This window comes from Apostichopus japonicus, chromosome 5, assembly GCF_037975245.1.
Source record: "Apostichopus japonicus isolate 1M-3 chromosome 5, ASM3797524v1, whole genome shotgun sequence".
Classification (NCBI taxonomy): domain Eukaryota; kingdom Metazoa; phylum Echinodermata; class Holothuroidea; order Aspidochirotida; family Stichopodidae; genus Apostichopus; species Apostichopus japonicus.
This window is the reverse complement of record NC_092565.1, coordinates 10,787,010-10,814,825: the sequence shown is the minus strand read 5'-3', so window position 1 is coordinate 10,814,825 and position 27,816 is coordinate 10,787,010. Positions and strand designations below refer to the sequence as shown.

At 36.9% G+C, this 27,816-nt stretch overlaps 3 protein-coding genes and 1 long non-coding RNA gene across 5 annotated transcripts in view; 2 read left to right on the top strand and 2 right to left on the bottom strand.

Annotated features, from left to right (window-relative positions):
* Positions 1-8,144, bottom strand: part of LOC139967624 (transmembrane anterior posterior transformation protein 1 homolog) — a 32,051-nt gene extending 23,907 nt beyond the window's left edge. Inside the window, exon 1 of one of the 2 annotated variants that reach the window (XM_071971591.1) lies at positions 7,916-8,144. The gene's annotated coding sequence lies outside the window, so the exon portion shown is untranslated. The remainder of the gene's footprint in view (positions 1-7,915) is intronic. The other variant, XM_071971590.1, reaches the window with a different exon arrangement.
* Positions 565-12,538, top strand: LOC139967625 (uncharacterized). The gene is made up of 4 exons (XM_071971592.1): positions 565-870; positions 5,293-5,337; positions 6,851-6,918; positions 9,985-12,538. The coding sequence occupies exons 1-4, from the start codon at positions 798-800 to the stop codon at positions 10,153-10,155; spliced, it is 357 nt and encodes a 118-aa protein (XP_071827693.1). The 5' UTR covers positions 565-797; the 3' UTR covers positions 10,156-12,538.
* Positions 11,897-14,681, bottom strand: LOC139967626 (uncharacterized). Its single transcript, XR_011793058.1, has 4 exons — positions 14,612-14,681; positions 13,846-13,897; positions 13,081-13,110; positions 11,897-12,017 (listed from the first exon to the last, which is right to left on the bottom strand). It is a non-coding gene; the product is annotated as an uncharacterized lncRNA (long non-coding RNA).
* A 2,078-nt stretch (positions 14,682-16,759) lies between these two features.
* Positions 16,760-26,956, top strand: LOC139967623 (E3 ubiquitin-protein ligase RMND5A-like). The gene is made up of 9 exons (XM_071971589.1): positions 16,760-17,224; positions 18,242-18,387; positions 18,957-19,094; positions 19,895-19,995; positions 20,513-20,679; positions 21,651-21,816; positions 22,559-22,655; positions 23,558-23,712; positions 24,774-26,956. Exons 1-9 carry the CDS (start codon positions 17,053-17,055, stop codon positions 24,835-24,837), a joined length of 1,206 nt encoding a protein of 401 aa, XP_071827690.1. The 5' UTR covers positions 16,760-17,052; the 3' UTR covers positions 24,838-26,956.
* The last annotated feature ends 860 nt before the right edge of the window (positions 26,957-27,816 follow it).

Here is a 27,816-nt window from a genome sequence, read left to right as displayed (position 1 = left end):
ATCCTTTAACAATACAGTTATATAGGTAAAAGCGTGACCAGGGGAAATGATAAGTATACATCCGCTCTCATTTTAGGTTTGCCTTTAGCCATATTCATTGAACAAAGCGAAATTAAGAAAGATTTTAAAAAATTAAAATAATAATAATAATAATTGCCAGTGAGTACTTGCAGTTTTCCTCCTATAAAGCCTTTAATTGCAAGTTATAATAGTACACATAGTCATACTTCCTGCGAAAATGGCTTTTTAACGCACAAGTCAAAATTGATTCGCGTACTGAGATGATCATCATGAGACCCTTTTTTTTGTGAGGTTGGTGATTACCCCGAGATTATTGTCTTTTTTTTTTGTAAGTTCCAAATAAAAGTTGATTAATTCATTCTAGACCTTGCAAAAATCACGGAAATCAAAGGAAAATAAAGAGGAGACAGTGCATGAAACACCATCGATTAGGTTAGGAACAGTGTGGTGGGCACGTAACGGCGTGGTAACGTATCATCTGAAAGAATATACAACGATGCGTGTGTACGTCATAATGTAGAAGGCGTTATCATTAATTCATAACGTCATGTATATACAGGCCTAAAGAGTAAAGAACGAAAACGAAGAAGAAGAAGAAGAAGAAGGGGGGAAAAGGGTGATTGAAAAAGAAGCGTCATTTATAGACGAAGTTTCAGATTGGAAGATCCGGATGTTAGTAAACTATACCATAACATCTATGCTTTGAGCTGTATTTGGAAGTAGAGAGATTTGGAAACGTTCTGTCTGGTCCAATCAATATTTTGACCATAATTGACATGTATGCGACTGTGGACTTGAAAGTCTTGTTTATTCTCGTTGGGGTACTGACTACTACATCTTTATGTTACGGTAAATATGGTTTTGAAAATTCTTTATTTATTTATTTGTATTTATTTTTTATTATTATTGTTTTGTAATCAGTTGAGGACCATTTTAAACTAAAACGTTTCTTTTCATTTCAGAGTTTTACTGTTGAAATTAGTAAGAAAAAAGAAAAGAAAGAAACTTTATTTTTAAACTAAAACGTTTCCTTTAAAACTATATATTTTATACCTCGTTTTCCGCAGTTTTCACGCAGTTTTCCTTTACATATCAACGTATAGTGAAAAAGAAAACGGCAAACCATTATAGATAGCATTTGGTCTCGTGATAAAAGGCCAGCGAGGTAAAGATACGAAATATGCCAGAAGATTTGGAATAAAAAACTTTATTCCAAAAAAATATATAAAGATATTGGTGAAAATCTAGAATTGTGTCGTATCGTGTGATTATTAATATCGTAAACGATATCATTTTGAGTTCGTATATAGCAGAGCATGAAATCATAACGAAAATAATTAAGATTTGTTTAATTAGAGGTCTGCTCGTCCTCGATTTGTCGGTCTATATAACTCCAAATTTCATCAATTCAATAATCATTGTTAGACAAAATAGTACATTTATCTGTATATAAGACAATTGTGGAAAGTGTTGAAACGGATCGCTGTAAAATCTTTCCCCTTATTACCTATATATATACCTTTGTTTCGACCCAAGATGAAGCACAAGTGCGAAAACTTAGGGGAAGTTAAGAATGACAAGAGCTTCACGATTAGTGCCAGTAAAAGTTACACCTAATAATATTGAAACTGGGCCTAGAGACCAAGTTAATCGGCAGACCAAAAAAAGAAGGTATACTGTTAACAAACGGACATTTAAAATATTTGAAGCCAGATCTAGTATAGCAAAATTGTTGAGGACGCGGGTGGCTTCCTAAAGAGACTCTTTTAGAATAATTTAAAAAAGATAGTCATCGCGTATTGCAAAGATATTAACTTAGAGTTATAAATATTGACACCTGTTAAAATGTTGCTAGTATCTCTGCGCCTACAAGGGCTTAGTGGGCAACCTTGTCTCAAATGGAAAAATTGAAGAAGGAGAAACCATTGTTGTCTACGCATGCCGAGCTATTTTTTCACTCAATGAATAAATTGTTACCAAAATGAAAAGCATGAATTGTATCATAAAAAAAATAAATAAATAAATAAAACAAAAATTTAAAAACCTTTCGGCGGAGCCTTTCTCGAGATCCTAACAGAAATTTAGATAAACCAGCTTTGACATTTTCACGGCAGTAATCGATAAGGTCTAAGGTGAACCTTATGTTCGCTCCTAATAAACCTGTTTTTCAAAATCCTGTTTGACTTTTGTCTATTTTGAGCGGGGCAAGATTGCTTTCATACGAGTAGCATGGGCTTTTACCCCAAGTTTGAAGTCCGAGTATTAAGCAAAGTAATAGGTCTGGGATTGTTAAAGACAAACGGATCTTCACCAGCTTTTGGAAAAACAGTATATATATATATATATATATATATATATATATATATATATATATATATATATATATATATATATATATATATATATATATATATATATATATATATATATATATATATATATATATATATATATATATATATATATATATATATATATATATATATATATATATATATATATATATATATATATATATATATATATATATATATATATATATATATATATATATAAATATATATATATATATATATATTTATATATATATATATATATATATATATATATATATATATATATATATATATATATATATATATATATATGCATATGTATGAAGAACAACCGCTGGTTATTGGATGTGGAAACAACGTTTAAATAACTCTTCATCCTCTAAATATGCACATCCTTTTCAGATGTCACCATTGTTAGAAATTTGAGACTTTCTATCACCATGGTCTTAGAACACCTTGAAATGACATAATGCTTCTGTAAGTGTTATGTTGGTTTCGAATTAACAAAATAAATTTACTGTTAAATTTACGTTATCATTGGCGGCACCAGAAAATCCAGTTTGTGGAGGTGAGGGGGAGGGGAGTGTGGGGATGGGGGTACAACCAGGTTGGGGCAAAAAAATTGGAAGTGCAAAAGTTCACATCACGAGAAAAAAACAGGGAGCTAGGGAACACACTATACCCCCATATTTTAATTTTATATGAAATTCAAAATTCAAAGTTTAATGTCAAATAACCATGGGTCGTTAGGCTATAAAATAGAAAAGATTCATCTTCTGTGTGAAAGTAGCGATTTAGGACAATTATGTAATGCTCGTGTACGGTACCATTCAATATACTGTCTTCTCAATTCACGCTTCAAAAGCACTAGAACCGAAAGTAGTGACAGTTCCTAAAGGTTTTTTTCCATCTGATCGAAACAGGATGTGAGTACTGCTCAAACTGTCAGTTCAAACTCATATGGAGCGAGACGTGAAAGTACAGTGTTAAAAGAAAAAATCCCAACCAACGTTGTACCTATAAGCATTTATATTAACTTAAAGCATGAATGTGAGATTTTATTTACAACAAATTAAACGGACATACCGTGAGAATGTAAGCTTCTGCTGTGACATAACTTCTATACAACCCTATGATATGTATACTTTATACTCGTGTATATTGTATCTGGTGGCCAGAAATTGCCTGTCCAGCTGTTTAAATTTCCAGCTATATAAACGGCCCCAAGTCTGTTTTTTTGTGTGTAATGCAAGTAAAATGTAATTATACCAATGATGAATAATTTAACCTCCCTACATCAAGATTCGTATAAGGGATGACAGATGTGTGATGAGGGGTCCACCAAATATCTATGATCAATTTTCCTTGTTTAGTATAGGCTATCTTGTAATATCCGATGTTTCTTCATTTGCTATAGTTTGTTGTCACTTGCAATCTGACCTCCCTTTTTCTTGTGTTGTAAATAAATCATTAGTGATTTGTTGGAAGACGTTTTCCTCGTGTTTGCCACGAAAAAAGGAACATATATAGGATGAAAAGAACGAAATAGAGAAAAACCAACAACATATATAATTCAATTGAAGTCAATCCTTTAATAAATAAATAAAATATGACAGCAAATTTGAAGTTGACTAGTTTAAAATATGTAATATTTTTGTATTCAAGAAAATCTTTCTTTGCCCATTTCCTTTTTAACGATAGTCTTGATAAAAAGAAAGATTGTTTCCAGGTGACTTGTTTCCAAAGAGTTATTCTAAACTCGAATTAAAGAAATTACCACTCACAAGAATCCATAAATGAATATTTTGATGCCATGACACAATTGCGTTTGATCTTTGAATGAGGCCCACTTTTCCGGGATTTGTTCTGTGTATATAGGCCTTGAATCCCATATGTATGATGAACACTTTTCTACGGTAAGATTGCGTATGCAAAACAGGAAGCATGAAAGGGTGACGTCATTATATATACATATACAATTAGTAAATGAAGTCGATGTTAGCTGCAGTCGTTTGGGCTGACTATTCAAGATTATATTCGTAGATAAGGGAAAGTGTGATCCTAACCATTACCAATTACAATCTAATGAAAACAAAGACAACAATTAATGTTCTCTCAGTTGTGATTACGAAGAAATTTACAGCCGTAAAATTATATTTGATGTTGTTTTTTCTGTCTTTTTTAACTTCTGATTACACAGGGGGAAAACTATGTAAATTATTTATCTTGCCAATGGTTTATAATGAAATGAGGAAAGAATCTAAGCTTACTTGCACATGGAGTGGGCGTATATGCGCGTGGTTGCTAGTCTGTGGGTGTCTGTGTACGTATGTTTTGTGATACCTTGCGCTCGTACTATATCGCCACTGAGGGAGGAGCAGGGGGAGGGGTGGGGGTGGGGTGGTGTGTCGGATTTCAAAATTTAATCCTCTGATAGTTTATCACAGCGTGACTGTATTTTCATGTCCCACTTGAAAGTACGCTTACTGACAGTAAATGAACAGTATATATATGGATATCGTGTGTCTATCAGATAATGGTTAGGAACTGTTCGTGCTGTCAGTTCAAGTGCTTTGAAACATGATGTGGGAGGACAGTATACATTGGTATTAGCATTAGACTCAGAAAGAGGTAAGAAACTGTTTACACTGTTAGTACCAGTGTTTGGAAGCATGATATGAGATGACAGTATATATAGTGGTATTATAGCATCATTAAAATCAGATAAAGGTTAGGAACTGTTCATACTGTCAGTACAAGTGCTTTGAAACATGATGTTGGAAGACAGTATAGAGTGGTATTAGCATTGGGAAATTGTCTCTACCAACTGGATGTATGAATCTTGCAGGTATATATATTCATACGCATAAGTAACAACAATAATCCAAATTGACCGTTTTGCTTTCTTTTCGTCTTCGTTTCTTTTCTACTCAAGGTCAACCATGTGAGTCTGTGATGTGTATTATAGAGTCGAGCAGGCGTAAGTTAATCTTAATTTACTTCAAAATTTTTCAACAAGAAATGGTGTATGAAGATTTATCTATTCGTGTCCAGAAAAACACTAAAAATAATAAATAATTATGTTTTTGAAATTTTGTTAAATTTTTTTTTTTGGGGGGGGGCGGGAGAAATACGAGTAAAGGCGGGGACATGCAGGAATTTGGGGGAAGGGATGACAATTGGGGATATCGGGAGCAAGGGCGGCGGAACCGGGGGGCACAGGGGGCACGTGCCCCCTCCCCACTTTTCCTCAGGTTAAAAATGTGCCCTTTTTCTACATAAAAATTGAGGTGTCTCAAGTTAGCAAGAGGCCAGGGATTCCAGGGAACCAGAACGAACACTCGGGAAGGGCCGTTTCCGGCCATCTGAGGGGTTTGTAAAACCAAAAATTTTCTTGTACGCTCCGCGCCAACCGATGGTGGCGCTCCGCTCAGATAGTCGTGCGCACAACTTTGCAAATCCTGGCTACGCCCCTGACTTTTAATGAATTTCTGTGGGTCAAACTCAAAGCTATTTCGAATGGAAAATTTTTTGTTAAGATATTAACAAGAAATAAACTCTAATTAGGAAGATTCCTACATTAGCAACTAGCATGATTTCACCTCATTTTGTCTCAAAAGAAGACTTGTTCCTTGTTTCCCAATTTGCACATTGGATATTGCAGTGCTAGTATGCATATTTTCCTTGAGGATGGGGGGGGGGGGGGGGCGGGGCGTTGATGGAGTGATGTGTATACGCAAATAAGATAATACAATAAGAGTTATAAAGGGTACTAAATAGAAGGCTTCATCAGTCGAATCGAATTTTTGCAAAGTGCCCTTTGATGTCGGTGCCCCCCCAGATTAAAAGTGCTTCCGCCGCCCTTGATCGGGAGGGTATATTTACTTGTGATCGATTCAAATCACACACGTCACGGGCACATATTAGTTGCCGCTTTTTATACAAAATAGGCCCTATCGTGTTTTCTTTTTGTTATAGAGGCAAATAGACCAGTGGTATCACTTTTTCTTAACAAAACGGGGAAGAAACAAAATCCTGAAAAAAAAAATCATTTCTTCTGAGTCCTGTATTCAAGATGTTCAAGACACTGCACAATGGCCTGTATGATGCATATAAGTTAACTAAACAAATTGAAGTCCTTTAGCATTCTCTTAGTGTGATTTACAAAGTATCAATTGCATGGTTTACAGCTATATATATATATATATATATATATATATATATATAACTATATATATAACTATATTATGCCTATATATATATATGTATATAAACACAGAATTTGATCAGTCACTTACCAAAATGAAGAATGATATCGAAATATTTTAGAAGTAAAATTACACTCACTGAATGTGTATGCTTATGACATTACCTTCAATACATAGATCATCTCGTACCTTTTAATAATACACACACATAGTTCGTTTTGAAGCTTCTCTATACTTATGTGTAAGATATTTCACATTATATTTGTCTTTTTCCTTCTTTTCTAGCTGTAAACTTGGGTAAAAGGACATCGACAGACGCAAAAGTTGTGGGTAATGATATTATATTCAACCAGGTAATTATATGCACTGATAATATTACATTTAAAAACAACACTCACAAGACATGTGAGTACACAGACATTACGTGTTGCTGTCACTCGCCTCAGAAAACAAAAAATGGCATGCTTGACACCGTTGGTTAATAGCCTTTGCCACAAAAGTTTGTGGTCTATTCAACTGGAGGACAGTGGTGAATTTATTTTTGAAGGGAGAAATTTATTTTTGACGGGATTTATTTTTGACAGGAGGAATTCTTTTGGACCGGATTTATTTCCGGGGTAAGGTTTTTTGTTAGGACGGGATGAGTTTATATTGGACAGGGTAGATTTAATATGTGCAGGTGAACTGTTTCGACAAGGGTTAATTTATTTTTGATGAAAAATCTTCATTTTTGTTAGAGTAAATATATTTTTGATGCAATTAATTTATTTTTGGAGAATTTTTTCCCCATGTTAAATTTATTTTGGTGTAGTTTAAGGAATTTATATATATATATATATATATATATATATATATATGAATGAAAATCGTAATGAGTATATATATATATATATATATATATATATACATACATATATATATATATATATATATAAATGTATATATATATATATATATATATATATACATATATATATATATATATATATATATATATAAATGTATATATATATATATATATTTTGCGGTAATGGCCGCCCATAATTATCTGGCTGTCTTCGTAATCTATATTGCGCTTCACTCATCGAGATTTATCTTCCCTCGGCTCTCGTTAAAATTGAAATCAGTGTTTATTTTGGACATACAAGCCATTACGAAATTTACCGTTAATGCCTGATCATGACGTTAATATGACTGACTTCCATTGAAATTATGAAACACAAGATAACGGCATAATATTTCAAATCTTGCAAACTCATTATAGCTCCGCTGTTTAGTAATCAATGAATATTTACAACCGAGGTCAGAGAGAGGGTCAGACACAAACGTAACCTAACCCTAAGTACGAACCTGACAAGAAGTGACCTGGTCACATGTACGTCGGGACTTATCCGTTTCGCCAGCTTTAACGATTGCCGTCTGACAATTTTCTTTCCAATTTTCACTCCTTGAGCGTCAAACTTCTAACGTTACTCTCGCCTTCTTTCATTCCTTTGATGGGTGCATGGGCAATTTTCGTTTCTTGAGTTTGGCGCGTACATCCTTGAGTTAGGCGTTCAAGTTATGTTGTCTGGGTAGTATGCTGCATACCTATTTACTGTGCCATTGTATTCCACGTATTGTATGTGCGATTCTTCAGCATAGATTGATTACACATGTACCCCTCTGTGTTTACTAATACCACTTCACAGGCTCAATAGTGTTCTCTAATACTTGCTTCATTGGCTGTTTTGAAACGCTCATGAATTATGAAGTAGGCTACTGGAATTTGGGTAGAAATTTAAATACCAAAGGCCGCCGAAAAAAAACCTGTCAGTATGTATGTATTTGTATATTAGATCCTCCTGCAAGCAGAAGCCTCATTGGCTTATCAAAGCCGCAAGCTGACTGAAGTCAGTCTCTTAGATTCATATTTAATGCCCAAGATTATGAATTGTTAATTGTCAACAACTCTGTAACTGGACGACATACATTAATCTTGGAGTGACTAGAACCGGGGACCGTATGATTGGAAGCAGTGGCGTAGGAAGGTACTTTTGAGTGGGGGGGGGGGCGGGCTGAAGACTGATGGCCGGCCTGGGGGAGGGGTCTAAGGGGAGGGGTTTCCCCCTCCCCTTTGGAATTTTTGCATTTCCAGGTGGCCTCAGATGCAATTTGGTGCAATATAGCACACTTCAACACCCACTCGATTTTGAAAACTTAATTTTGTATTTTCACCTGGCCTTAGATGCAATTTGGTGCTCCAAATGAGATTTTTTTTCTCATTTGGAAATGAAAAGGGGTTTTCTGACTTGCTAAGCGGTGGGGGGGGCGGAATGATACTTCCGCCCCTCCACATTTTTCACTGGGGATGGCGTGCTGGCGCCCCCAGCCCCCCGGTTCCTAAGCCCTTGATTGGAAGGTTAACCACTGAGCTAACACTCCTGGTCATGTTTCTTCCATCAGTTACTCGCTAATTAGTGAATATATATGCATGAGAAACTGGACATAGTAGTATTTACTGACAGAGTAGTGAATGAACGGCAGAAACTGCCCTGACAGGATAAAAAATAGTCTTTGAGACTCCAAACACTGAATCCTCTTTTAAGGTGCCGTATAATGATAAAATAAAACTACATCAACCAACCCTATATTGTTAAATGGTGATATCCGAAGATAATTTCAAGTATGGAAAACTGACGACAACATTTCTTTTCCTGAAAAAACTTTGGTTCACCACCAGTCATACGTTATATTCAAAACATTTTAACAAATTTGGACAAAAACCAAAAAAGAGAAGGATTTTTTTTTTACATTTTAAAAAAAAAATGACCTCTCGTGACTTTCTAACTTATCAAATATGATCGCATGTATGAAAACATACCGCACACAAACCACTGACGAAATTTACAGGAGGCCGTTATAAGTAACCAATAAGTAAAGACTACAATATTTGTGACAGAAATCCCTGATAGCATATAGTTAAAGATACATACTCGTCTCTTAATGTGGAAAACAATTTATCTATCAGCTTCAGTACGTATCTCTTACGATATTACATATTAAAACAATTAGCTATATATATATATATATACACATACATATCATACCAGAGTTGTATTCCACACGGGATGGAAGTAAGCATGTACAAATTTACATATTGAAATATATAACAGTTATATTACAGTGATATTTACAATTATATCTTTTAAACATTTATATTTACAATATGTAGGCACCTGTGTGTGTTAAATCAATGCGACATTGAATAATACAAACAATTGCCTTATGCAAAACAAACGGACGAACAAGAAGATATTTCTATGTGTTATTCGTTATCACGGTATCCTTCTGTCTATCATTTTGTTTTATCAATATATAAAGCAAAATATAAAACAATGATATTTTCTTCTCTCTCCTGATTCTTTCTTTCGTTATAGGAGCTTTACAATTATCCCCATGGAAACGACGTTTCGAGAGCGATGCCAATTTTAAGGCGTTTAATAGGATGCCGTCCAGAATATTACTCCCACGGATCCAGTGAAATCCCTTGTAGTAGACGGAAAGAGCTGGGATGGAATGGCCGGGAATTCAACTGGTTACGTAACTGAATTACGTCACATGCCTTATGATCAAATACTAATTACGCCATATGCACAGTATGTAGCTACCATTTTGAATGACAAATTCTAATCGACATCATGATTTTGAATGACAAATTATAATGTATATATCTTCAATGGTACTGTTGCATTGTTGTTTATATGAAGTTTGCGGGAAGAAAAGGTTTCTTTTCATTCTTGAAGTGTATGTAATTAAGAATTATAAGGCGACATAGATTAAGTTGCTTGGACTTAAATAGAACAGACTTCAATTGCATTTTAAATGTAAATATCGAAATAGCTGTAGATACAATATATAAGCACTTTTGTTTTTAATTTTCTTTCAAAGGACTATGTTACATCAACGCTTACGTTTTCTGTCCAAAGTCGTCCTTCGATGATTAATTCCAATTACGAAATTTTATGTGAAACACACTGGCAGTACAAATTTGACCAGCAATATATTCTTACATGTTTTAATAATTCATCTCATGACAATCACCTTCACAACTTTCTATTATACGTGATTGTATCTGCGGCAACTTTTTTCGTGGATGAGTGGGAGTTGAGAAGAGAGGTGAAGGAGGGGTCGGGGGTTGGGGGGGGGGGGGTAAGGATATTTCAGACAATCGCTCTCGCGTTAATGATCCTTCCCCCGGAACTAGACGACGCTCAGAAAGTTCAACCACTCCAAGGAAACACTGATTTCTCCATCTTTTAATTAACTAGGCGCATGTATGTCTAGAGCAAATCGAGTAGGGAAGGGGAGCGATTCCTGCCCCACCGGGGTGGAGGATGGCCGTGTTCTCCACCTCCCATCGTCAATCGGAGTGCTTTACATTCAGTCGTAGAAAAATAGACCACTCCTGAGGAACGAATCCAGGGGTTGCGTGGTAATGTTCAGCCCACTTTCAACCTCATACAGAAACTCAAAATTAGGTATTATCAAAAACTTTTAATAAAAGAAAAAAGGACCGTGTAAGTTGCATAATTCTATACCAGAGTTCAATGCTAATTTAAAACTAGTTTCTAACTGAGAGAATGGCAGCTCAAATGACAAAGTAATCGTCAAAAAACAACAGACATGCTTAGAGCCACATGGGAAATAAACAGTAACAACCTATGCCTATCATTACTTAATTCGGGCGTTGTGCAGGTATTGAATTATATATAAGAGCTGCAGATCCGAAGAACACGTGACCCCCTTTCTAGTAATTAAAAGATTCCGTTTGTTATTACAAAGTGACATTGTGATGCCAAAAATGTGTAAATACTGATATTTCTGGTTCAGAATCCACAGAAGAATCCATGTTTGTCGAGAGAGGGGTTTGAGGTGATTTGTGGTCCTTCCGTTCAAACGAAAAGTCAAAAGTCCCACTCCACCTGCAGATTTATTCTCTCATCTCTGGATAATGTTTTCAGTTTCCTTTGTTCTCCAGCTCGTCCAAGACATCTTGGAGATTTTCGTTCAAGACGATCTGTATTGCACACAAAATCTTTTCAGACAAAACTCATCTTGTAAAACATAAAACAAGACAAAATAAGATATCACTCAATTAGTCCTGGATCGGGTTGTGGACGGAGAAGTTATACCTGTAAATCCACCCTCCCTCTTCCCACAATGCGAAGCAGGAGGGCACAAATGGTGGGCACAGAACGTTGTTTTTTATCCTCAAGTGACCCAGATAACGATTTACGGTTTGACGTAGGATAATAGAATCTACTTCATGTGAAATATCGCCGTCCAAAAAGTCGAATGCATAGGATGCCTTGAAGAGGTGGATTGTCTCGACATTTTTATAGGTATCGGTTCAACGGTTTTGCTTGAAACGCTTTGTTAATTCCGATATACTTTCTCGTTTGGGGAATTCCTGTATAATGTAATGGAGAGCGAGAGGGAGATGATATAGGTTAACAAAGGGAAGAGGATGTTAACTTTACAACTTGATTATGTCGACAATTTTCTGCCATGTTAAATTCATCAGTTTTATCTCGATGAAATGCAATTAATCGTCTAAATTGATTACCTATTGAATGATTCGAGTACCGGTACTATTTGCAAATTAAGTGGCGAATTAATTAAAAAAAATAGTTTAATTTAATTTAATTAATTGCAACGTATTTTGTATCTCAACCAATGTTCTTTACTAATGAACATGTATTTTTATTTTGATCTCATTTAGACGTTAACTTTCAATTTAGACATTTTGACACAAAATTGTCGGAAGGGTACCGTAAGATGGAACGAGATGATCATTTTAATGGTTTTTTTTTCCTTATTTTCCTGCGAAAACGTTCAACTGTTCGAAATACAAATGTCGTCGTTTTCCTTCTAAAAATGACAGGTTGAGCTCTTAATACATTTTACAGTTCCTCAGTTTGCTGGAAATTGTTAAGTTAGTTAGTTATCAGTTCATCATTTTGTGTGTGTGTGTTTATTTCTATATGCGGATGATTATTTCTATTTGCGTGCGCTCGGGTACGATCACATGAATTCCAAATCGTCGTACCCCAGCGGTCGGGTTTGGAAACATTCCCTTCCTACTTTACACCTCGATACACCGATACACCCTTCCCTGCAGCAAGTGACCATCACAAATCATTAAACTATCCCATGAAACAGGAAGACCTTATATATCCACTGGCCATCACGTCGTTTTAAGTATATTCACACATAGATATGAACTCATTGTGGGCGGGAAAATCAGTGACCCTTAAGCTATGGTGCCCCTCCGGTGTTCCGAGTCCTTCCCCTAACCTTTTACTAAGACATTCACTGTGTCTTCTAGTGACGGAGCAGCACATCACGAGTATCCAGCGTTCACTCATAATATTGAGCTACAGGCAGCTCCCTAATAAGTTGTAAAAATATTACATTACTTGTTGATCTTGAATTGACATAGGCATTGCAGTTTTATGCTTGCAAATACTTACGACTCGGGGTTCCATATCACTATTGTCACTCTGTAAGAAGAAAAATGTTGAAAAATAACATCTTACACAACCTGTTCAAACAATGATATATGGCGTCTTACATAGAAAGTTTACCAAATATATATATATGAACGAAACTTCAAGGATGAGAAAAGGCGCAGGTTTATGGTTTATAAGAACTTTTAATACGAATAATTATGGAAAAGTTGATTTAGTTCAGAATAGCCGTCGACGTAGGGTCACTGTCCCAATATATGATACTACACACATAGTTAGTTTACGTACCAGTCGTGCCATCATACAATGACTATGTATAACACATATGAAAACACTCAACGCAGCGATCTGTGTATTAGACTAAATAGTCCAGTCACTTTTATTGATGACCCTCACTTGTTTGAAGGGTTCATATCTCAAAAAGTAAAAGTGTTATAAACTACATTCTTGACTGTATTTTAATGTTGCACGACACATCATATTAATTTTTTTGCATGAAGTCTGTGTATAAGTTTGCACTATAAATTTGTAAATCCAAACACGTAAAAAATCCCTCTCTGAGAGTGTTCGCATTGTTTTTTAATAAAGGAATTATAGTCTCAAAATGTTCCAATGTTTTGCTCCATTTGATTTTTTTGTTGACAAGAATGAAAATAAGTTTTTATGTCATCATTGTAGACAATTTCAAAGTCAATCTAGCGAGTTAATTCAGCACTGTCTGTAATCCATTCTGAAGGGAAACATAATGATTGATATTAATACTCTTACCCTTTCGTACACTCGACTTTCGGAATGACCACGACTTCTGCCAGAAATGTTCCTGTGAAATAAATGCCATACCATCATTTAAATACCTTGATACATTACTGTGCAACCACCTCCCTGACCCCTCCCCCAATTGGTTGTTTACTTGCGAATTCTATAGTATGACGACGGGGGGGGGGGGATGGGGGTGGATGGGTTGCGTGGGGGTGTAGGGGGATTGAACGCACATAACGATATAAAGTGCCTGATTGGTTTGTAATTCCCTTGTTCTGAGCCTGTGTACCAATACCAAAAGATGTTCCCGAACTTCACTGTAGGTAACAGCCTGCACAATCATTCTTAAACCTGATCATTTTGACTGTAATAACTGAACCAGGACGGCGTTGTGTCTAACGCAATATCACCCCAATGCTGCCAATGTCCTTAGTCAAGTTTGAACCTCATTCTGTGGGTTCGTCATCATGTCAGATAAATATACGTCGTCGTTCAAGAGTTTCTCTGTATGACGGGTTGATCCTTGAAGTCAACCATTATGCAGAAACAGAAAACACCCGCTTGTAACGCTGATTTCATATCTACATAAACTATACACTGGTTCCCTGAAGTTCAGCTGGCCGCTGAGAAAGGATGCTTGAAAACGATAAAACATGGAATACTGCAGTATTCCTATGACTGGCCCCCACTCGATTCTGATAGGGCTCCCGATTGGACTATATATAGGGTAACCACGACTCATCTCCATGGTAGCCTATTAAAATGTTCATCTTACTTGCTGTAGTAGACGGATGTTGGACTATCTTCAGGTCCTGGATTCTCATACATACCTACACAATGGATATTGGAAGGAAGCGGAGATCATGACACACAGTGGTAAATGTATTAAGAATACTCTTAGTTAAGAGAGTTTACTACCTTCAACACTGCACTTCCACATTGCTCAATATAGATTACTACCTCTAACAAAACGCTATCTGTTTGGGGTTCAAGGAGGTTTTACTATATTGGTTGTCCATAGATGGAATTGTTTGCAACATTATGGTTATGTTTTGAAGTGAGTTTATTCACGAGAAATGTGAATTTTCAAATTCTGAACAAATAATGGTCTTAAAACCTTCAAAAGTGGGGCTGTCGGGTATTGTGGGCGGCGACGTAGAAGCACCTACAAAAGCAATGATCCACCGGACATGCGATGAGGTCGAACATGATGTGTGACTGGTGACTATCTTCAAAAAAGGTTATGGATGGAAAAACATAATATTGGGAAATACTTGGTTCTCAGGCAAAAGTGTGCATCTGGTTGGTCATTTTCAAGCCCGAGAAGTGCCATTTCCGGTAATCTGGGGGTATCAAAACCAGAAATTTTCTTGTACGCTGCGCGCCAACCGATGGTGGCGCTCCGCTTAGATAGTAATTCGCGCCCCCCCCCCCCCCCCCGGGTTAGAAAATCCTGGAAACGCCTCTGATATGGCTTCAAAAAGGCAGGGCCGTCAATCCGACTTGAAACGTGGGGGGGGGGGGCGTAATCGATTCGAGTATTCCGGCCGTAAGTACTATCTAAGCGGAGCACCACCATCAGTTGGCGTGCAGTGTACCAAGAAAATTTCAGATTTCAATAAATGCCAGATCGCTGGAGATGGCACTTGCCAGGCTGGATAGCAGCCACCTAGTTGCGTGATGTCGGGTGAAAATTACAAATTCGTCACTCAGGAAATCTGCAATGAACTTCATGCGAGCTTCATTTTTGGTGGATTATTTCTTTTATTAGTGATTCCAATTGACATGAACATTAGAACCCAGTGCAAGTTGACACATGATGCGGCGAACTAGAACCCCAGCCCCATTTTGCTCTATGTTTTAGGATATTGAATACTCTTCAATTGTTCGAACCCATGACAACTAACAATCTGTGAAAACATTTTATCGTCAGACTTAGAATAGGTCCCATGCATGTGAGTAAGGTAACATGGGATGCGCTGCCACGGAATATGCTCCCTATTTCATTTCCCCAATATTAGGGAACGGACACCGTCTTTGAAACACCATCTACAACTAAACAACACTATGTACAAGCTTTGGCTCTAGCTATGAAGTGCTGTCTCTTATGATATTGACGGAGCGCACTAGTTTTCTACTGGAATCGCTGAAGATGCGGCGTCTGTAATCCGAGGAACCAACGAACTTCTCTGCTAACTCCTCAGGCTTCAACTGGGCTAGACGTTCGCGGTGAATATAGCACACCATCACATGGTTCAGCCTCTGTTGAGTCATGGTGCTCCGTAGCCATGTCTTCAAACGCCTCAAGGCACTAAAAGATCTCTCGGCTTCCGTCGAACTAGCGGAGGAGACGAGGAGCAACCACAAGAGAGCTTCGACTTAACCAAACATAGCCCGTACCGCTGGATTCATCAACTTGAATATTTGTCTATACCCTTCAACCGACAACAACTGGAACTGGCCTCGAAAAAAAGGCAGACTAAGCTTAAGATTGTCGGAGAGCTCAGGGTACCGACTCACGAGATCTGGGTGGAATTCTCCATTCAGCAACATTGAGTGATATTCGATGATATGAATCCTGAGATGTGTAAGTCCTAACCAAATAGAGACGCGACATTACTCTCTTTCCAAATGTGTGGGGGGGGGGGGGACATTTGATATTGTTTCCCCACCCATCGAAATGTGGGGGGAGCGTGTCCTCCCGCCCCCCCCCCCCGCCTGAATTGACGCCCATGCAACAAGGGCACATGCATCGTCTGTGAAAGCTATTCCAGTCCAACACCATACATAGATATGAAGGAGCGATTTCGCAACCACGTTTTTGGTTTGTTTAAATGCATCATCCGCGTTCCTTGCAAATAAAGCATACGACCAAAACAGTGATCGACGCATAACAAACACGTACTGTATAATACTTTGCATCAATCGCATATAACGATGATGCAATGTGAGTTAGGCGTAGAACACAGTGACATATATACAAATTGTTTATTATCAATACAAAATGCGAGTCAGCGTAGTAGGATAGCCTTTGTGATTGTGAAGTTGTTGTTTTTGAAGTGTCGTAACTTAGTCTTTAACGTTACACTGTGTCGTCGTCCTATGCTACACAGCCAAGAAGGTTTAAATACATCCAAATCATCAGGAAGCAGCCCAATGATACTTCCAGTTAATATTACCAAGCTTTGAAGAACCAATCTATTTACATCAGCGCCGATGCAAGGGCAAGAACTTTGGTTTTATAGGAAGATGGAAGCATGTCAGAACGTTGAGAGGGACGTTGACAAAGTCTTGAATAAATTCTCGTCGGCCAGACAGCACATAAATAAGAATATCGATGAGCTCCTTGAAAATATGGAGACAATGAAGGAAGACTTGTTATCTTCGGGTAAACCTATTGTAGTATGATTAACTGATTTAACTTTAGTTTCTTCTTTTTAAAGCAGTAACGAAACACAATATTAGGTTACGCCTAGAACTAGAAGGGAGACTCTGCACTGGGCCCTACAGATTGAAAAAAGGACTAGGCCTAGTTCAGCGAAACACGTAAGCCTTGACTTGAGTAGTTGTACGGTCAAAGTCACACGGAATTGGGAAGAAATGTGCAGATCGTTACCACGAAAACAAGCCTTTGCCAAAAGGTCCAAAACCATATCCTGAATTCTTAAAAGCAGGTAGGCTAGACATAACCTAAACAAAAATACTGCTTGATTAATTTAAGGTAAGAATTTTTAGAGACTGCAAACTGTGAAACTACTAAAAGTTGCTTACTGGTGAACATTTTAAAAAGTTGCAATGTCATGAGTATCCCAAGACTTGCTTAACTTCAAATTCAACGTCTAGTAGCCACATTTCCTCAGAAAAGAATATGTTCTGTATTTGCAGTTTAATATTTATTTCTGTAAGTGTTACTGTTAGGCATATATGTTACTGTTAGGCATATATGCCGAACAGTAACATGTATATGTCCTTCCAGTTAGGGAATCTCAGCTAGAACTTAGAAGCCCATGAATCTCAAGATGTAGGCTGATGTACTTGACCACTTTAGTTGTATCTATTTAACCATTTAGTTATTGGCAAATAATTAAACATTTATTTCTATAATACAGAAAATTTGTGTTCTACAAAGTACAAAGTTATTGTAATAAGCTTTGCATTTGTTATAATTTGTTTTCTCTGGAGTTAATGCCATAATCCAGATACAGTATTTGGTGGAATAAAAAGTAAGTCTATGCTTTCTAGAACTGTAGTCATACTTTACATGGTTAAGAACATATAACTATACTGCTATAGATTAAACTCCTTCCTGAAGTAGAATCTTTTAACAAACAATAAGCAACAGTGTCTAAATACTGTACAGTGGGATTTTGTCTGACAAAGAAATGTCTTTAACTTCAACACTCAGGTCCGCCTGGAAGTGAAGTCAACCAATTCCACAGTAGCATTTTCAGAGATACACTTAAAAGATCTCGAGAAATGGCTTTGACCTGGGGAGGAAACCACAAAGATATCCACAGCAGTGTGTCAAAAGTTGGGAAAACCATTGACAAGGTGAGTTCTATTCCTGAATTGCTGATAGCAATTCGAATATATCGATTGCTACATGAATGGTAAATGTCCAATTGGACTGTCAAATTACTGTAATGATTGGTCAGATACCAGTTCCCAACGTGTCAAAAGCAAGTATGCCTTTAGTTTGTCGTCAGGATGATTTGTCCTGTGGGGAATACAACAATAATTTACCATTTTTGAATAATTAAATTAATATGGTTAATAATATGTCAGGGAGATACAATGGAAACCTCTGATTTTTTTACCCTTTAAAGTGCAAAGGTTTCAAATTGTATTGACCTCATTTGAACATTGAAATTGGTACTTTAAGATGCTACAAAACCATTTGCATCTGTGCTGAATGGTAGACTACCTATGGAAGGTAATGCTTGGCCTTCTAGGAAACAGGTTTTAAATTGTTAGCTATGCGGGATGACAGTTCTCTCAAGTGTTAGATATGATGTGGAAAAGTCTGACTTGTGCTAGAATTATTCTCCTAAATCTTAACCATCCTTTACATATGACGATTAACAATATCTACATGTCTTTCCATCTGAATTTCATTCCAGAACTTTTCAGATAAACTCCTCAACTTGAGTAAAGAGCCAACTTTTGAGAACACAAAACGTATGGCTCTTCTGAATAAGGTTATCAATGAGCACTTTTTACGGCAAGGAATGCTGGACATTGCAGACAGCATTGCTAGGGTAAGCCAAAGAGGAATTTCAATTTTTTCTTTGCCAATAAAGAGTTTTATTTCAAATTTAAACCTGCAAGCTGATTCTGAATTCAGGTACATGTACACATGTGGAGCATAAATCTTCATTGACACAAAAAGTCATGTTCTTTGACCTCTTCCAATGTTTGAAATATGTGAACAAAAAACAAGAAGGCAAATCCTTATAGCAGGCAGGGACTAATGAAAGTATGTTAACAAATTATGATCCTATTATAATAGGAGGATTAAGATATAAAATATCTGTTACTGGTTGTTAATACCCACGTCTATCGCATCATATCAGACTAGAAGCCGACATAGGAAGCCAACAGGTCAGAGCTTTGAATTAAACATATCTGTCTCAGTGGTGCTTTTCAGCCACGCCCAAAATCAAGGCCCTCTGTCATATCGGTCCTATCTAGTTAACGCAAAACTTGACGATAACAGTGCAGTGAGTTAATCACTGGTATGGTATGGAATTTTGTTCCCAGCTGTTTAAGAAGAGATCTTTTGAAACTTTCCATGTTTAATCAAACTTTACACCCCCAGCACTTCTTCTTGCAAGTTCATCTGTCATGTTTGCACGGTTGTGAGCGTTTCCATCTGATCATGTTACCTTGATTCAGAGATACGTTGTTTGGATTCAGAGCCTCTCCCCCCCCCCCCTCCTCAATGGTTTAACTTTAATAAAGGAGAAAGACTAAAGAATATATGTTGACCAATGATTTTGTGGAGGATGAAGCACAACTTATGACAAACAGTTTACAAATTTGTTTCCTTCGCTCACAGGAGGCTGATCTAGATATACCAGAGTCTGTCCAAGAGCCATTCATTGAAATACACAGGATACTAGCTGCCCTGAAGGAACAAAACCTTCGGCCTGCGTTAAAGTATGTGGCTGTTGCTTTGTCTTTTCCAGCATGAACATTTGTGGTTATAAAAGATTATAAGATAATGGTTGAAAATCAGCAGTGGGAATTTTAAAAGTAAGAAGAAAAAAAAGTCTCAGTTTGTAATCCTACTCCAGTCTAGTTTGTAAAAGACATTCACTTTAAAAGATGCAACTGGCTTGGAAGACGTAACAACTAATCATAAATTGCATCACTTTTGTGGTTTCACTGGGTCTTTAATCCTTCAACTCTTCCATTCTAAAGAAAGACACTTTCATAGAACTAGAAAGAACCGTCCTCTGCATCGATTTTTCTAGTACGTCATTTTGACTTCATTTAACAGCTTGATTCACAATTTCTCGAAAAAGTAGTTTGAATAAACAATATTAATACTTATCAGTGGTTTTTTTTTTCAAACTGATCTAAAGTCATTTATGAGTTGTTTTTTTTAAATATTCTATAAACTGATTTTCATTTTCATTTCTATATTTTGCTTTATTTTTTGTTCCAACTCAAGATGGGCAGAGGCTCGACGTGACATGCTCAGACAGCAGAACAGCTCTTTGGAGTTCAAATTACATAGGTTACAGTTTATAGAGTTAATTCAGCAAGGCTCTAGACAACAGCAAGAAATTCTTCTCTATGCAAGACGCCTGGCTCCATTTGCAAACCAACATCCCAAAGGTAAGCAGTAGCGGGAGGAGGAGGGTAGAGTGAGAGACATTATCAGAGGACAAAACAGCTGAAAGTGCCTTTGTCTTCTTAAATATAATAGTTAGTTGAAGATGTAATCCTCAGAAGGAACTGTCATTCACAGAACTTGACCTGAGTTTATATTAGATTGACCGTCATCATGCTATTGTAACATCGAAAAAGAGTAACACCTTTTCAAGGAGGAGTGAAACTTAACAGATGTTGTGGGAAAATAGATATATAGGAGGATATTTGCCGTTCATGACTTTACAGAATGCTGCTTAGATTTTTCTCACTTGATTTATTCAAGATTTAGATGGCAAAAGTTATCAAGCTTCAATTATCATGAAATATTTTTCAATTTATGCCAGTATCAATTTCAAACAATTTACCAAAAATTTAGAATTAAAATAAAAATTTAAGAAAGTGATGTGATAGTCAGAAAAAAAAGGTGATAAACAGAAACTAAAGAAAACAATAAGCAAGGGTCGAAAGAGCCGAAATATTATTACAAAGGCTCTACATTTTTTTTTATAAGAAGTGTTCTTATACTAGGTGATATTACAAGATGTCTTACATGGTACTTGTACATGTGTTATTGCAAAAAGCTGATAGCTTAGAATAAAGATAGCTCCTACAATTATAAATATTCTTTGCAATGCTGATGTTATCATTTCATGCAGCTTCATTTACTTTATTTAAAAGTCTTATGGTTGTCATGGCAGTAAATTTGGCACAGTATTTGAGAAAACTTTGTACTTTATTTTTATCCTTAACATGTTAAAACAAATGATACCATACAGGAACAGCATATATTACGAGCAGGGGTAAAATGGGTACAGAATTCCTCCCCCCCATTGTTACAAGAGGAAAGTAAGGAATAAAATTAGATGGAATGATATTTGCTTACCCATCAATTGTTGACATACCGTGAGACTAAGAGGTATATGTTCTGTGTATAGAGTTTCAGATCCTGATGGGCAGTTTACTATTCCTGAACCAAGGCTTAAAGGGATCGCCCTACGAACATCTACTAGAGCCGATCAATCTCATCGAGATCTGTGACGTCTTCGTTCAAGATGCCTGTACCCTGTTAGGTCTTTCAGTAGAGAGCCCTCTTGCTGTAAGGTAAAATATCTTTCTCAAACTTTAAGAACAGAAGAAAGGAAAGAAAGAATAATAACTAACCCTGTCATCAATTGTGTATTAACAATATGACAAGAAAGTAGATGGAAGAGTAGCTCCAGGAATGGGTAATTGGACCCCACTTTTTTGAACATTTGTTGGCACTGTAAATTCGGTGCTAAGGTAATTTTGCCCAAGCTAAGCCCTACAGTGGAAAATTTTAGCATGCTTCATGCAAGAGTATGAATACATCTTATGGTGTTTTTCTTATGCACCATTGTGTTAGGTATTAATTTCAGTACCCCAATACTCGTCACCCAGTGTCTCCTCTTCTGAGAAATGCTGTATCTGCCACTGTGTGGTATGCTGTGGTAATGAAGCTGTGTGTGCGAAATATGTAAATATATTTAAATATAATCTCTTAAATAACATGGGAAATGAGAGTTGTTTTGTCAATGCAGATTTTGAGTCTGTTTGGCAAAATTATAAATTGCACTCTGAGAGCACTAACATCACAAGGATATTAAACACATGTTTTAACATTATTGCAACAAATTTAGACTATTGCTTGCTATTCAAAAGTTCTTTTGAGGGTGGGGGTGGGGGGTAGGGTGGGGACAGACATCATGTTTCTAACACAATCAGCTGCTGTTGGTTGTGTCTCTTTTTTTCAATGTAAATGATGCAGACCCTTTTTATCATTCATCCTCGGTTGTGTTTCCTTCCTCTTTTAACTTGGGAACAGTCTCACCGCTGGTTGCAAGTCCTTGCCGTCCCTCCTGAATATTATGCAGGTTATGCAGTCCAGCTCTGTGATGTGGAGTGCAAAAGAGGAATTGCCAGTGAGAAATATTTTTCATTTTGTTGACAAATACTTATTTGGTTTGATGTCATTACTGGTAATCTTACCATATCCATTTTATTTAAAATGAAATCTTGTGTAATCAAAAACTGACCCCAGAGGTCACTGGTTAGAATTCCATTCTAGCCATCAATTTTCTTTGCTCTTTTTCATCAAAAATGAATACTGTTGGAGATGGTGCAAACACCACACTCTAGGTTGTATCATCCCCACATTTAGAAAGTAAACAAGAGAAATGTGTCCCAGACCTTATATGCAAATGAGGTCCATCATTCAGACTCACACACTGTTAACATTGCCTGAGATTTAAAATATAGTTAAAAGTCAAAGGTTTACAGTCTTGTCTCAAGGTAAAGCCTTGTCGCATCACTTTACAACATTTAACCCCTGGTCATTGGTAACTTGTCACACCCACATACCCTGGTGTGCACAGTTCAAACAATTGCTGCCGAGGCACTACTGTACACCACATCTGTATGTCCCCTGGGGCACTTACAATAGGGTACAGCCTCAAGCAAACTGACAAGTCACCGCACAGGTCCCCATTTACGATTCTGCATGACGAGAGGCAAATTAGACTACGTGACTTGCCCATGACTTGTACCAGCAATACTTAGATTGCAAATCCACAATGTAACTTAGGAGAGATTAAATCTGATATGAATGTGTCGTTTACTTTCGTGGTTGTCTCATCTATAATGTCGGTCTGCTTTAGCCAAGTTGGAGGCAAGAAATGGGTTCCTTTTCCCTGTAAGTGTTTGTTTTGCCATTGCTAGTACTAAGAGAACCAAAAATCACTCCGAAATTTCACTTACATATATGTGATGTCAAATTCTGGTCTCATTTTTGTATATTTTTTCACTTTTTTTTTTCACTCTCCAGATTGAAATTGATATTGGTGCTAGCTCTCTGTACCATTCTATATTTGCTTGTCCTATACTGAGGCAGCAGACAACACAGGGAAATCCACCCATGAGACTCTCTTGTGGTCATGCAATTTCAAGGGAATCCCTTAATAAGTTGGTGAATGGAAACAAGTAAGTATAGACAAACTCTCCTAAATTCAAAGTCATTGTAGGTGTGGCTGTCCAGCAGTCAAATTTAGAGTGTAAAAAAAGGTAAAAGTACATAATGCCAAATTGAGTTGTGTTTAGTGCTCATGCATATAACAACAGCTCAATTTCCCTTTGAACGGATGATTGCATAAAGATATAATGTAAAAAGGTGCATTGCAAAGAAGATAAAGTGGTTCGTTTTTAAATTAATGGAGGAAGTACAACACATGCAGTTGTTCCTTGAGATGGCATTTTTAATATGTGCACTAAAGCACTCTTCACTAACATGCATTCAACCTTTGAATCCCAGGTTAGCTTCTACATTACTTTCCCTCGATGATATTAAAACGCAAAAAAGTAGTCCTAGCTAAAAATTTAAGGATATCTCCAAGGGCAAACTGGTATAGTGCACAATAGAATTACATTTAATTAACTGGATTGGATTCCAAAATTAGCTGTCCTTATGAAATAGAAATTAATTAACTGGATTGGATTCCAAAATTAGCTCTCCTTATCAAATATGGTTAAGAAAGAAATAACTTTCTTTTCTGCAGAGTTCTTATTTTGTTTCGACATCATGAGTAGGGTTGCATAACATCAACAGATTGCAAACTCTGCTTCTGGGCAAAGTCACTTTACTACAAAGACACTTTGAGACTTTGAGCCATGATATCATGATGTTGCTGCTAGCTCCAATTTTATATTGACATTTGGGACTGTTATTGGCTGACAATGTATAAACTCTACAATCTCAAATGTTTTGTATGTTTTTCAGCTGAAATAAATTTAAAATGTTTAATTGGAAGCATTCCCCATTTTTTCAACTGCCTGGAATCGTTTGGTCTGAAAAGTTGTTGGCTTTGAAGACAGTTATTTCCTATACTTATGCCTTGGTTCTTTTGGTTACAATAAAAACACAAATTGACAAGTCTGTGATGGGTTGTTGTAAAGTGGCAGGGAAATTATGTCTCTTCCATCATAAATGTTAAATCCCCTGGCAGTCTAACATTTAAATTGACTTTGCGAAATTTTTAATTTTTTAGGATCAAATGTCCTCTGTGCCCTGTGGAATCCTCACCAGATGAAGCCAAGCAACTCTACATGTAAGAAGGCAGCTTTCAGAAAGGAGATGGAAATCTGTTTCTTCTCTAGATGAAGATGGTGGGCAACCTTGATAAAAACAAGATGGACGTGTTCATCCAATCTGGATGAAGATGTTACTATGGCAATGTTCTATACCTTAAAAAGGCCTGCGAAGTATTTCCTCTGGCCCAAGTCGGGCTGGTTTATCCGTCCTCGGTAAAGTTCATCGGGTTCCCAAAGTGGTGGTCTCCTCCTCCACCAGCGGGGAAACAAAACTGGCTCATAGGAAGATCATGGATCAAAAGAGAAAGATCTGTTGAGGTTCTGGAGTTGAACAGAAGTTTGTGACCGCCTCTGGTGAGTTAACAAGCGGAAGATGTCCTATGTAAGCCAAAGAAAAATTAGGAAAGGTCGGGTGGAGCAGTTCAGTGGCACTGTTGATGATGGAACAGCTAAAAATATTGCTGCCTTGGAGAAGCTGTGTATGACGAAGTTAAAACTGAGTGCAACTAGAAATAACCAAAACGTGTATCATTATCATCATTATGATAATATGTAAATAATATATATAGGCTCTTCTTGGATATTTTGAGAGCAAAATTAGGAAAATCGTGGAGAGTATGGAAGGAAGTCATGGCCTGTCTGGTGGCAAATAGGGAATCTTATAAATGGTGACATTTTAGTAATCATCTGAGTAGAGACACTGGCCAGATGCCAAACTGGGGGGGGGGGGGTGGGGGAAATGGAGATAAAACACAGTGACAAAATGTAAATTGAGGAAAGTAAATACTGTATCTATTATGGATCATTTTGGGATGCCTTGTATGGTAATGACTGAGATTTTGTTTATTGCTTGCAGATCAAATTTTGTGTACAAAGTACTAGAGAAATGACTGATCAGTCAAAGAAAACAGTTCTTTGTTGAATCAGCGTTGAGTTTTAGCACTTAGTTTATACTGAACTAACCATATAGATAAGTTGGCGTTCCTTGGAAATGTCAAGTTGTTGAAATGTTGAATGAAATCAAATGTGTAAAACCACTGTAATTTGAGGAGAAAGAGTAGCACCTATAAAGCCTCTACAAATGGGGTCAAACATCCAAGCAGATTTTTTAGTCCTGGATATTTGGTCAGTCAGTCCACACATTTTTTGTTAATTTTCTTTACTTTTGCAATGTTCCTATACCAACCATTTGACAAATTTCTGTTTCTTCTCAAGACTTGCAGACTCTCAGGTGACCAGTGTAACCACTGCAAGATTGTAGCGATGTTTTTCCATAGTCTGATATGCTAATTAGTCTAGGCCTGGATACGTTATGGTCAAGCGTCATGTTTAATAGGCTATAACTGACTCTCTCCATGTTCTGCATACCTGTATGTTGGGTTAATAGTTCAATAAACTTGAATCTAATATGCAAATTTGGCTAGGCCTGGCTTGGATACTAAATTGTAAATGTCTGACATGCATACAGTTAGCCAATGAACAGACTCTTGTCAAGGTTTAAGCATCTGTTGGTTTACTAATTATATAAACTTTATGAAAAAGGTGAATTTAACAAGTGAAACCAGTTGAATATAATTGCAAAAGAGTCCAAGAGGTGGGGTTCAGTCACAATTTTATGACGTACTATATTGTAGTAGGAGTTATGAGAAGGATCATTCAAGTTACAATTGCATGTTCCTTTTAATCAAGGGTTTGATAACCTGTAGTTGACCTGAAGTTGATCTTACAGTGATGTTCACAGGATTTCAAAGGTTTGTGGGAATTTATTTCCCTCACTGAAGTAGGAAGAGGAATGGACCACTATGGAAGGGGTAAAGGCAGACCCATGATTAATAAAACAGGGAATCTGGCTCTGGGGTCGTTGAAGTCGACTGTCGTAAGGGGGGTGGGCGCCTACCCCTAGAAAAAAAATGAAAAGGTGTGATATCATATGGTGCTTTAATGAAGCTGGATTTAAGAGGCTTAATTTAAACAATTAATTAGGTCCATGATTAGGTCTTAACACAAGGTTGTTGAAGTGAGGTTGCATATCAACATTCCCCTGATCTGCAACTGAGGGTATCTGGGGGCTGGAGATTTGGTCCAGTTTGCAATGTAATATCAAGTATCAAGGAAGTCAAATAAAGTTTGTCAACTTTTAGTTCGATGTTTTTACTTTTTGATTCCTCGCTGAAGGCAAAAGGAACCTATGTCGAGAGAATACCCCTCCCTTAGACCTCTCCAGAACGGACGTCAGACAAATAATTTTGCCCCCCCCCCCACCCTGCTTAAAATTCTCTGACTCTTAAAATGGGGACAAAAAGTTAGCTTTACCCCTCCCACAACGAAGGCTGATTACTCATCTGATCGAGACTTCAAAAAAACTTGCAATTTTTTTTTGGGGGGGGGTTCCGATGCTTTGGCATCCATCAGAACCTATGCAGTCAATTTGGCGTATGGGTGCGTGTGTGGGTGTGTATGAGACGCCCTAGCTTGTAAGCACAGTATCTCTAGAAGGAAATCTTGCATATTAAAGAGTGGGCGGGGCTTAACGTAGAATTCTGAAAATGTTAATATCTTTTCAACCGTATGGCCGATTTAGTTCATATTGGGTTTGGTGATGTAACTACATAGTAAGTACATGTTCTTTGCAACAAAAAGTTGACTTCATTAATAATCATGAGTGGATGGGGCCTAATGGGAAGTTGTCGAAAGCAGCTTGTAAACACTATATCTCAACAAAGAAACACAAGTTGAATCAATTTCATACTTGGTAGGTAGATGACTGATGATGAGTCAATGTGCCGTTTTTGGTTCCCATTTCATGAATATCAATGTGTGGTCAAGGGCTTACCATAAAATTTTTAAAATGTCACTATGTTTGCAACTGTGTGTCTGATTTTAGTTTATACTTGGTATAGTGATGTAACTACATATACAAGTTTTTTTGCAATAACAATTTTTCCCTCATTAATATTCAAGATGGGTGGGGCTTGTGGGAAATTGTCAAAAACAGTTTGT